The following is an 11,880-nucleotide window of genomic DNA, read 5'->3' on the forward strand; positions in this document are numbered from 1 at the left end:
GCGTCTTCAATTTCTTGTTTATCTGTTTCTGTGGGTCTACATTTCTTGAACATCCCCTCCAAATTAAACATTCATGCAAGTTTTATTGCTAATATTAATTCATAGGTGTACAAAAGTCAAACATCTTGGCCTTTCATTATCGAATTTCATCTGATCTCACCATTTTGTATCACCTTGCCTCTCTAGGGAGGGCACCATAAGTCAGGGCCTTCCATTACGGAATTTCATCTGATTTTACTGTTTTGTATCATTGTGCCTCTGTAGGGAGGGTGCCATCGATGCTTTAAAGGTCATAATGGCCCTGTTTTAACCCTGTCAGATAGACTGTTAGGTCATGGCACTGGAAAAATATTTGCTAGTGGAGGTGAAGATGGCACTGTTCGCCTCTGGTCCATCAACTCCAGTGGAAAGCGTGGCCAACACGCTTTAAGGGCAACGCTTTATGGACATGAAAAGGCCGTATCATTGATGTCAGTTGCCGGGTAAGCGTTTGTTGCTTTATTCCGATACCCTTTTTTCTTGTTCTAGTTTTCCTTTTCATCGTCAAACTACGCGAGTTGGATTAAGTGTTGCACAGTTGAGTATATTAAACGAACTCATAATTTTTTATTTTCTGGTCAATTTTATATCGTCTATATTTTTTGAATGCTTTTACTGGGCCAAATCTCCAATAACATGGAGGAAAATCTTGAAATGATTTCTACCTTTATGGACTTTAAGAATAGTTTGATCATTACAAGGCTTATCATTCTTCCAGGTACAAAACATCTCTTCTGGTGAGCATGTCAAAGAATTCCAAGGTATTATTTCTTTTCTAAATCAAGTTCTCAGCATATAATTCTCATGTAGTGCATGCTGTTTTTTTGAACTCTTTTCATTTGTCCTGTTTGTGCCAATAATAGTGCTCATTGTACAAATTTTATTTCTGTTGAATCATTTACAATGTTGGTGATCTGCATCCTCCCCCCACAACCCACTCAAACGGGAAAAAATTGCTTAGGACATCATTCAAAAGATTCTAATCTCTACAGTTTTACCAACTTTTACCATTTGAGATTTTCTATGATTCATTTGAATCGGTTTGATAATTTTGCCTCCAAAAATCCTTCTTTGATATGTTTATGACATGTGATTCCGAATTTCCTATAAATCCTTAGTTTCTTGCTGAAATAGTGATGCCTCAGGACACAAGATATCTGTACAAAAATTGATGGCACATGGGTTTCAATGATATTGAAATCAGAATGTTTTATTTCTGTATTTCTTGATATATTGTACAGCCTAATGATCCTTTTTTATAGTACAAGAAAGGGAATAAACAGGAAACGACAGATCTTTTAAAATCTGCTAAACAATCTATCTAAATATACAATGCTAATTAAGGTAGGTAGGAATCTCTTCAATGATTTTGCCAATCAATATCGGATTTCAACACTCCCCCTCAAGTGGTAAATGTTGATCATATCCAACTTGTGCATGAAATCATCAATTTTTTGTCGAGGTAGTGCTTTGGTGAAAATGTTCGTAGTTTGTTCTTATGTAGGAACGTATGTTATGCAAAGAGTTCCTTCAACCCTTTCTTTGATGAAATGCCTGCCTATCTCTACATATTTTGTTCGATCATACTGTATAGGATTATGGAAAATATTGAGTACAACTTTGTTATCACAATAGAGTTTGATTGAAAATTTTATCTTAACATATAGCTCTTGTTCTTCATATATTTCTTATGCTACTGCTCTAAACTTGACTTCAGCAATGCTTCTGACTACTGCACTTTGTTTCTTACTTTTTCATGTTACCATATTTTCTCATATAAAAACACAATTTTCGGTAGTAGACCTCCTATTTTTGTTGAATCTACCCAATTTGGGTATGTGAAGACTTCAGTGTCCTTTTTTTCACTTTCTTGAAGAAAAATCCTTTTTCTGAGGAGTCCTTGAGATATTTGAGCATCTTGTAGACTATTTCTAGTGAATTTCCTTTGAAAAATGTATATGTTGGCTTAACATATTAACTGCAAGTGAATGTCGGGTCCAGTATATGAGAAGTAGATTAGTTTACCAACTAATCGTTGGTATCTAACTATTTCTACTAGATTTCCTTCATCTTCAGTTTTTTTTTCCTGCATTGACGAGGTATCACTTGGCTTATATCTAAGCATCTAAGTTTAGGTGAGAAGGTCAAGAACATATTTCCTTCGTGAGAAATTGATGATCGTTCTTTATCTAGCGACTTCCATTCCCAATAAGTACTGCATTTATTTCAGATCTTTTAATTTCAAATTCAGTGGCTAGGCTCTTCTTTAGTCCTTACATCTTTACTACATTATCTCCAATTAGAATTATGTCATCAACATATACAATTAAGATTATTTTAGTCCCATCTTTAAATTGTTGGAGAAACGATGTGATATGATTGTCCTTGTGATATCATTATCTTTTCAATATCTTTGCAAATCTGTGAAATCATGCTTTTGGTTGCTGTTTAAGCTCATACATAGACTTCTTGAGTTTACATATCCAGTTTCTTTTACTTACTTTGCCAAAACCTGATGGTAATGTCATGAAGACTTCTTGCAATTTTATGTTTAAAAATGCATTCTTAATGTTTAGTTGTTGAAAAGCCAATCTCAATTTGCTGCTAATAACAGAAGCACTCGAATTGTATTCAACTTTGCTACGTGCAAATATCTCTATATAGTCAATGTCATATGTTTATGTGTATCTTTTTGCAAATAACCGAGCTTTATATCATCCATTGTCCCATCAGCTTTATATTTTAAGTTGAAAGACCATTTGCACACAAGAAATTTCTTTTCCTTCGGTAGACCCATCACATCCCAAGTTTCATTTTTTTTTTTCTAGTGCTTTAATCTCCTTCATTACTGCTGCTATCCATTTCGAAATCTCCACAGCTTTCTACATAATCTTTGGAGTTTTGGTACTATTAATGTTAAAGTTAAAAACAAGAAACCCTATAGATAGAGGATTATAAGACATGGATTTTGAGATAGGGTGAAGAGTACATAATCGAGTTTATTTTTTGAAAGTACATCAGAGGTTTCATGAAATTTTGGAGCTATCATCGTTTCCTACTTTCTTGGTGCTTCAAATGTGAGATTATCCTTCTACATTTCTTTTGGTCTCCTTGAATAAATGGGCATTTAATTGTTACTTTGTTTTCTACATCTTCTCCTGTATTCAAGTTTCCTTTTGTAAATAGCATAGAAGAACTAAGTGGTGTGATAGATTCAGCATTTAGAGTCGGCTCGTGAGAAGAAAGATCGAAGTTTAAGTACCTATCTTCACTCAAATTCTCCCTCTGAATAAGGGTTTTTTTTTAGAAATGGGGGTGTTTTCAAGGAATCCTCTTCGTAGAAGTATCATTATACTTGGTATCCCTTTTGATTAGGATAGTATCTAATAAGAACACATTTAATTGCTCAAGGACCTAGCTTATTTCTATGATAGGTGTGAACATGAACAAATGCAGTATAGCTGAACACCTTGAGAGATATTTGAGTTGAGTTGGAAGTTAGGAAAAAAATTTGAACTTTTTGGAGGGGTGAGTTTTAGTTTAGAGTATGATTAGGCATTCTATTGATTAGGTAAGCAAATCTTAACATCTCCCAGAATATTTTAGACATGTTTGTAGTAAACATCAATCCCGAGCAATCTCAAGGTGTCTGTTTTTGCTTTTGACTATCCCATTTTGTTGAGAAGTGTCAACACATGAGTTTTGATGAATCATCCCATGTGTTTGAAGAAATTTTTGTAGTACATGAAAGGGAATAAAAAAGGAAAAGAGAAATCTATCAAAATTTGCTAATCAATCTCCTAGTCTGCTAATCAATCTATCGAAATAACAATCTGCCTAAATATACAATGCTAACTAAGGTAGGTAGGAATCTCATCAATGATTTTGCCATTCAATACCAAATTTCAACACTTGTGTCCCTTTAATTTTAGTTGTTTAGTGAATTGAATATTCTTTTATTTTGTTTACTTATCACTTAAACTTCTGGAATTTATTTTTTATTTTTTATTGTAAACGTGTTTAAATATTGAAGATGTCATTGTAATTGGTGGTTAATTGATGAAAATTAGAGAACATGTTCCAATATTTTCGGATCCTATATCAGTATTCTTTGAAATCAACATTTTTTTATTAAATTAATTGCTCGGTATTAGTGTAGAATCAACGAAATTGCGTTTTAAATAAATTCTCAATATCTGGTGGAATCAACAAGTAGTTGATCGATTGATTCCCGACATTCTCAGAAATCAACAGGGCTTTTGTTCTTTGTTTTGTTTTACGCTTTCGCCTACATCATTAGGTATGAGCTTAGTTAGATCCTAAGTTCTTAAAATCTGTTGGCCGGAGTTATGTCGCATAATGTTACCCCTTTCATTACTATGATATGAAGATTTGGATGTGCGTCGATTCATGTAAGGAAACAATGGCCTATCAATTTTCGACAAGAAGTTAAAGAATTTTTAGATTGTAGATGAAGAGTCAATTATTGATATTTCGGAGGATAAATATTTTATGCTTTTTGGATTTTGAGATGAATATCGAGCGTAACAACTTTGATGCCAATATGTGATACTGTATACCTAAGGTGATTGGAATACGCAACGAGGTAGAATCAATAGGAATGACAATTTGGTTCCTAATAAAAAAAAATTCTCAAGAACTTATTTGGAGAAGATTCCTTAGCTGGGAAGCATGGACATACCCCCAACTCCATCGTATTGGTGTCGAACTTGTGTCGGACATTGATACGCCTTCGACACGTTGCCTATACATGTCCTAGCATGGCAGGTGACGTTTACCTTTATTTATTTGAAATTTCGATGACCAGAAAAGAGGAAAAAAAGAGAAAAATAATCCTACCATTTCGATTTAGCTGGATCTTGGTATCCATGGCCTCGAAGTTTCATGGGCTCTGAAAAATTTTAGTGTGGATTGTACAACCCGGTAGTTGTAATGCCCTCATTCCCACATGTTTGCGAGGTGCCCACCTTTTAGCCGACAGGCACTCGTTCCCTTCTTTGGAGGCAGTGTGCTAAGAAATAAGATTGAATGATGTTACAACTATGTTTGGTGGTATCTTGATGGCACCGTATTGGTGGCTGGAATCCTTAGCTTGTTGAAGACGGAGTTTTCAATTCTAAGGTTTTGATAATTGGGTCAAATTATATTAAAGTGGGGCTTATCACTTTTTAAGTGGGTCTCGATACTTTTAAAGTTTCAAAGATTTTTAAGGTGGGTCAAATTTTTTTAAAGTGGGTTTAAATCATTCTTGGTGGCATTCTCATCCATCAATAACAAATTATCGATCAGTTTACACCAGATGAAGCTAGCTAATCTAATTAGGCGTAAAAAATCTTTCTTAAATCCTTTGATTTACTAACTTTAGGCTCTATTTCAAGAGAAAACTCTCATTGTTCAAATCCTTTGATTTATTGATTTTTTTCTTTGACATAAAAAATAAATAAATAATTAAAAATTAAAAAATATTTTAATCAACGTGTCGGTGATGTATCGTGTCGATATTTTTTGAAAAATCGCTTGGTGGACACGTCTGTGTCAATGCATCTTAACTCCTTGGTTACTGCAGAATCTCGTTCCGCCTACCCGTAATTCTCCCTTCTTCCATTTTCAGCAGCGTCATGGTTTTGAAGAATAAAAAACTACACGAACAGTTTGATGTTGAGGCTTCAAGCTCTCATCAAAGTGGTTATTCTTCTAGGAAATCTCTATCTCATGGGGTTTCTATATTTTTGGATGGATATACTGCCTTGTCCAGTCAGGAGCTTCGAGGTTACATATTAGTATGGAGGACAATCCAAGAATTATTTTTTCAAGGCATCGTGCGACTCATATAATCTGCAATAATCTCTCTGACTGTAAAATCAAGAATTTGAGGTCATTCATTGGTGGCCTTCCTGTAGTTAGATCTACCTAGGTGCAAGATTCTATTGCTGCTAATAAAGTTTTGAGTTGGATCCCTTATCTGCTCAATCAGCTTGCAAGAGAAATTCAATCTTTCCCTTTTTGTTGGCTGAAAGCTTTGGTATGCACGACCAACGAAAGCTATCTGCTTTTTTTGCTCTTAAAAAACGGCCAAGATTCTAATGATGCTACGACAAGTGTTGCTAGTAATATCTGAGATTGTGAATTCAGCTTGCAAGAGAAATTCAATCTTTCCCTTTTTGTTGGCTGAAAGCTTTGGTATGCACGACCAACGAAAGCTATCTGCTTTTTTTGCTCTTAAAAAACGGCCAAGATTCTAATGATGCTACGACAAGTGTTGCTAGTAATATCTGAGATTGTGAATTCAGCTTGCAAGAGAAATTCAATCTTTCCCTTTTTGTTGGCTGAAAGCTTTGGTATGCACGACCAACGAAAGCTATCTGCTTTTTTTGCTCTTAAAAAACGGCCAAGATTCTAATGATGCTACGACAAGTGTTGCTAGTAATATCTGAGATTGTGAATTCACCACTGAAGAGTGGGGCTTTGATGGTTTCGAATTATCCTGAACAATGTGAATCTGTACAACAATTGCAACGTTAATGGCTAGTTTGTAGTTTCTATTTGTTGCTCAATCATTTGTGAGAAACAAAAATTTGTAAAATTGCTTGAAGATGTCCCTTGTGTTCCTGAAGTCTGCTTGTTTCCTACCGTTGTCTCTGCAAACTTTCAAAAGCATTATTTTATTGCCATACAAGGCATCGGGGGAATGTCCAACATAAGATTCTAGGATGAATCTCTTCTTGCCTAGGGAGAATGATGCAGCCACAGGTCACGAGACATCGGTACAAAAATCGATGGCTCATGGGTTTCAGCATTATTTATGTCCCTTTAACTTTGGTTTTAGTGAACTGTGTAATCTTTTGTTTTGTTGACTTGTCTCTTGGAATTCTGAACTTTTTGCGAACGTGTTTAAATATTAAAGACATCTTGTAATTGGAAATTATTTTAATGAAAATTACGGAACTTGGATTTTTCTTTTCGATCAAATATCAGTATTCTCGGAATGAATGATTTTGTTGACCAAATCAATTACTCAGTATTCGTGTAGAATCAAGGAGATTGTGATTTTAAATTGGTTGTGAGGATTTGGTGGAATCAACAAGTATTTGATGGGTTGATCGAAGTTCTTAGGAATCAGTGGGCTTCTATCTTGTTCCTTGTTCTGTTTTACGCTTCAGCACGTCAAATATTTACTCTATATTTTTCAAATGATTGCTGAAGGCTTTTCATCTTGCTACTGAATAGGTTAGGGTTTGGGACACCACTACAGCATCATCTTCTAGTCGTTCTTCATGCTGTGTGGGAATGACATCTATTCCTGGCAATCCTGTGGGTATGAAATGCCATGAGTCACTGCTGTATGTTGCTGCTGGTTCCTCTGTCATTGCAATTGATTTAAGAACGATGCATAGAGTTTCAACGGTGATGCAGCAAGTAAAACTACATTCATTTCAAGTCATGCCTTCAAAATCCTTAATTTGCACAGGTGGAACTGGAAGGTAATAAGTAATTAGTGTTGCATAATATTTATCATTTTTTAAATTCAATTAAATTCATTATGATTCAATAAGTGGGGATAGCTTTCTGTTTCTATAATTCTATAGAATTCATTTCATTTAATTAGTAGGAGTGCAGGACTACGGGGGTAGTCGGCTTGTGGCAGAATTCATACCCGATGAATTACCTCATTTCTCTGTGGGGAAAGGCAGCTCTATAGACTTTTAGTTTTTCCCCCCTTGGATTGATATATAATGTTTAGACATACAAGAATCAATGACTTAAAACTGCTAGAGATGTTGGTTTTAACTTGTACTTTCAAGAATGGAGTTCATGACTGAAAATGATCTATAAAATGGTGGCATGCAGAGCAATGTTGTGGGATATTAGAAAAAGTTCCAACACACCTAAAGTAGAACCTGTCATCGAGTTGGATGGACATGTGGGCCCAATAAAGCTCTTACATATGGACCGATACAAAGTTGTTGCTGGTGGACTAGATGACTCCTGTATAAATGTTTGGGATGTTGATACTGGGGAGCATACAAATTCCTTGATATGTTCTGAGGATGAGTCTCTGGGGTGTTCAGCAATGGTTGTAGACGGATGTCGACTTGTTACTGCGAGTGGAGATGAAGAACAATGTGTCTTGCGCTTCAGGGACTTCGATACTGCTACTTGTCCCGTCTCGTCTAATGCATCGGAAACAGGTTCACCAGTTTCTAAATTCTGGGGTCCCCAATCATATAGTGATTCTGAATCTTCTGATTACTAGTCGCATTTTTTATTTTTATTTTTATTTTTGAAATTTGCTGCTTTTGAACATCAAACAGTCTTGTTTGTTTTTTGTCCTCTTTTTCTCCTGCATACTCTGATTCATTTTGTACTCTGCCAGATGTTTCTGTTTGTACTTAATATATTGACTAGATATCTTTTTCGATTTTTAAGCAAGAAAAGAAATGATAACATGTATTCTGTAAGGTGGATTATAAATTACCGGTGATGTGTACTTTGTCGTAAGTAGAACTAGACGACGCTGGACACTAGAACGAGAGAGAAGATGAAGGGTACCAATGGCAGAATGAGAGTAGAGGAATGAGATAGGGCGAATCATGGCCGTAACTATAATGATTCTAAGTTAGATTAAATTTCTTAGAGAGTATGTTCCGATTCCAAGGAACATGTCGTTCATTGCAGACAGCACGAAGAGTGGAAATGTGTGAGNGCTAGTGGGGTCAAACTAAACGGGCTCCATATCGACATTGTTGAAAAAGTAGATTATGTCCCTATACGGTGGTGATTAAAACCGGGTTTTTGTTAGATTTTGAAAAAAGTTCATGAAATGCGTTGTTCGAAAGTTGAGGGTCCCATGAAATATGTGGACGCTTGAGAGGAACCAAGAAGTGTGCTTGGTGGGATGGTGGGACTTACTGTATGTGCCAAGATCGAGATACTGATTTCCAAAAACTCTCCCAATCCTTGCCTCCCATCTTCGGTGTCTGCATGCATGTCCGGTAACAAATTATTCAGAAAAAATTTCCTTATTTCAATTTAGAGAAATTATGTTATCATGATTTTTCTGAAAATACACCTTGCAACTCCTCTGTACTTTGATACACCTCTCGAAAATCCACTGCTCTTTCTGCAGGCCGAAAAAGAAACTTTAGATACTTATTCATTGTTAAAACACGAGAAATTTTATCCGTTAATTACATTATTTAAGAGAGTGAAATGTAATACCTTCTTAACGAGGCTAGGTACTCTTCTTTTGTGACAGTTTGCATGAATTTTATTTCTTCCTTATAATCAGAGATCTGTAGAAAATTTCGAGACAATTTGGTCAGATTCTATTACAGATTGCACATAAATGCAGTCTGATACAGATTTATCACGTCCAAGTGGCAACCAGACGTCATCAAATGATAAATTTATTTAAATGCAAAGTCAAATAATTCATTTAATCGTACCTATCAAGTATGACCACCTAAACTAGTGTTAGATAGTACTATTCAACCATACATTCTCCAAAAAAATTTACTTTTTCGATTTATAACATACATACCGGGAAGTTAGTAAAAGTTGATGTCCCCCAACCCCAATACTTCAATGCAGCTAAATCATATGCTCTTGCAGCAGCTTTCTCATCATCATAAGCTCCTGAGGAATTTTGTCAAATGAAGGCTTCAGTACTTGACAGTATGGGACCCAAGATTTAACTTCTTTTGGTTTCAAATTAGCACTCACCGAGATAAACTGTCCATTGCCAAATTCCATTCCAGAGTGCAATCCATGAAACAGAAAACAAGATTCCACATCAGCACTAGCATTTTATCCAACAATATCTGAAAACAAATTCTTGTAAATTAAGGCTAATTACCTTGTTTCCCCTTCTTCTTCCGAGTAACGTTCCACGATAGTTTATCCCACAAATGTGCTTCGTATCGACCAGTCCATCGATGCTTGCTGACACCTCGAAATCTCGAACTTCTTTTGACAGGTGTTGGATCAACTTCTTTTTCTGTCTCTCTTTTTCTACGCTTAAAACGACACCTCACTTCAGGCACCTCCCCGTCCTCCATGCACATGAGACGCCTCCCAAGATTCTCTTCACTCATCAACATTGCCATTGCCATTGCTATTGCCATGTAGAAGAATGTATGTTGGCAGATGCTGTATTTACCTCTTTAAGAAGGAATTCCCATGCACATATGTGTTTATATATAGCCTTTGTTCTTTTTGGACTTACATTTTTCGTTGTTATGAATTCTTTTATGCGGACAAATATGACGATAATTACTATTATTCGAGGCAAGCTCAAGACAGATAAATTATTCTTGTACTTTTCCAACCATTGGAACCAAAATTTGGACTATGCTGTAATAATTTGTTGTTGAATTGTTAATTTCGTGGAGAATCTTTGGATTCCTTATGGCCTTTTTTACAAGCCTAGAACATCACGACCTAGTGAACACTTCAATGTTTAGGGGTAAATCCAGGCTGGAGCGGCCCATTTGAGCGGTCGATTTTACTGTGCAAAGTTATCTAGGCCCGTGGGCCGAGTGAGCAACCGGACTGAGCCGGTTTCATAGAGTCAGCAGGAAGCCAAAACGAGTCGACTCAATTCATTTTATGCCTCTATATGACGATATCAAGGTGATACTAAGATATGACTGAATCCTTCGTAAACCTTTGATGGCGAAATATCTTTTACTCACATATCTAAGAGCATGTGAAAAAAGATGAAGATGCGAAGAGCATCTTTAACATTTGCTTCTTGTACAAAAGAAGCTAGTTTCTTTTGACAATAATTACTCTTGATACTATCCAACTTATGTTTGGTTCACACAATTTGGAAATTTCCGATTTATGAAATAACAATTTTATTTATTTATTTATTATTATTATTTTTTTTCGCCAAACATTCTCTAAATGTCCTTAAAGAATATTGCTCTTTGCATGGCATAAAGATAAGAAAATGCCATTCATCAAAGAATTCTCCCACGAGAATCACCTTTTCATCTTCCAATCGAAGACTTCCACTTTTTATTTTTCTCAAAAGAAAGTATGGCCATATATTATCCTCCAGAAAAGATTAAACAAGCTAAATTAATACTGAAGGCGTAAATCCATTGGCATATTTATCACCAATATATATATATTGAACGATACTACACTGCAAGAAATAATATTTTCTCTCTTTTTATTTCTTTAAACATTTCTATTTAAATCTTTTATTCAATATAAAAACTTTGTGTTAAATCTATTACTACCAGGAGAAATATAAATGTTTTAGAATAGTAGAACTATACTAAAATATGAACGATCATGCTATTTGTACAATATATTTTACAACTTGATTTACAATGTATTAGTGGGTAATCATCACATCTATCTATTTGAAAAACTATTTTTAAAATCAATGGCCAGGATTTTTCCAACACACTTATTGTTAATCAAGTTGTGCAAATACATTGTACAAGTGGCTTTATTCAAATATGAAGGTCTGTCGAACAAGCCTTTTCGTCCATGTAAAGTAATTATAATTCTAACTTCTTTGAAATGAACATGGGTGTATCTGTCATCTTGGAGGCTCGAGGGATAATTTTAGTTCCTCATCAGAGATGGACCATGATGAACAAGACATGTTTTAAGACTGTCACCAGTATAGAAGGCTTCGTGAATGCTTTATTGGGATTTAAGAGAGGATGCAAGGAACGGAATATGTTGTCTTCATCTAAATATTCAACTTCATAAAGGTAATCTACTTTGAGCACACTTTTCTTTAAGGGTGAGGAAGAGAGGGATAAAGATGAATTGGAATAAAATGAACTTTGAGGACTA

General features: G+C 35.3%; 2 protein-coding genes across 2 annotated transcripts; one reads left to right on the forward strand and one right to left on the reverse strand.

Moving 5' to 3' along the window:
- The first annotated feature begins 8 nt into the window (after nucleotides 1-8).
- LOC111385564 lies at nucleotides 9-8,486 on the forward strand. Its single transcript, XM_023009969.1, has 4 exons — nucleotides 9-482; nucleotides 758-800; nucleotides 7,288-7,541; nucleotides 7,909-8,486. The coding sequence occupies exons 1-4, from the start codon at nucleotides 469-471 to the stop codon at nucleotides 8,312-8,314; spliced, it is 717 nt and encodes a 238-aa protein (XP_022865737.1). The 5' UTR covers nucleotides 9-468; the 3' UTR covers nucleotides 8,315-8,486.
- Nucleotides 8,487-8,582: 96 nt separating this feature from the next.
- LOC111385566 (AP2-like ethylene-responsive transcription factor At1g16060) lies at nucleotides 8,583-10,172 on the reverse strand. Its single transcript, XM_023009971.1, has 6 exons — nucleotides 9,917-10,172; nucleotides 9,602-9,696; nucleotides 9,280-9,353; nucleotides 9,131-9,181; nucleotides 8,937-9,038; nucleotides 8,583-8,661 (listed from the first exon to the last, which is right to left on the reverse strand). Exons 1-6 carry the CDS (start codon nucleotides 10,170-10,172, stop codon nucleotides 8,583-8,585), a joined length of 657 nt encoding a protein of 218 aa, XP_022865739.1.
- Between the last annotated feature and the right edge of the window lie 1,708 nt (nucleotides 10,173-11,880).

The sequence above is a fragment of the Olea europaea genome, unplaced genomic scaffold (assembly GCF_002742605.1).
Source record: "Olea europaea var. sylvestris unplaced genomic scaffold, O_europaea_v1 scaffold3208, whole genome shotgun sequence".
In the NCBI taxonomy this organism is placed as follows: domain Eukaryota; kingdom Viridiplantae; phylum Streptophyta; class Magnoliopsida; order Lamiales; family Oleaceae; genus Olea; species Olea europaea.

Excerpts from the sequence above, each read along its gene's own strand:
- LOC111385564 (XM_023009969.1), top strand. Across the intron at positions 801-7,287 it reads GCATGTCAAAGAATTCCAAG|GTTAGGGTTTGGGACACCAC; the intron begins GTATTATTTCTT and ends GCTACTGAATAG. Across the intron at positions 7,542-7,908 it reads TGCACAGGTGGAACTGGAAG|AGCAATGTTGTGGGATATTA; the intron begins GTAATAAGTAAT and ends GGTGGCATGCAG.
- LOC111385566 (XM_023009971.1), bottom strand. The coding sequence starts at position 10,172 with ATGGCAATGGCAATGTTGATGAGTGAAGAGAATCTTGGGAGGCGTCTC. Across the intron at positions 9,697-9,916 it reads GAAGAAGAAGGGGAAACAAG|GAGCTTATGATGATGAGAAA; the intron begins GTAATTAGCCTT and ends AAAATTCCTCAG. Across the intron at positions 9,182-9,279 it reads TACCTAGCCTCGTTAAGAAG|AAAGAGCAGTGGATTTTCGA; the intron begins GTATTACATTTC and ends TTCGGCCTGCAG.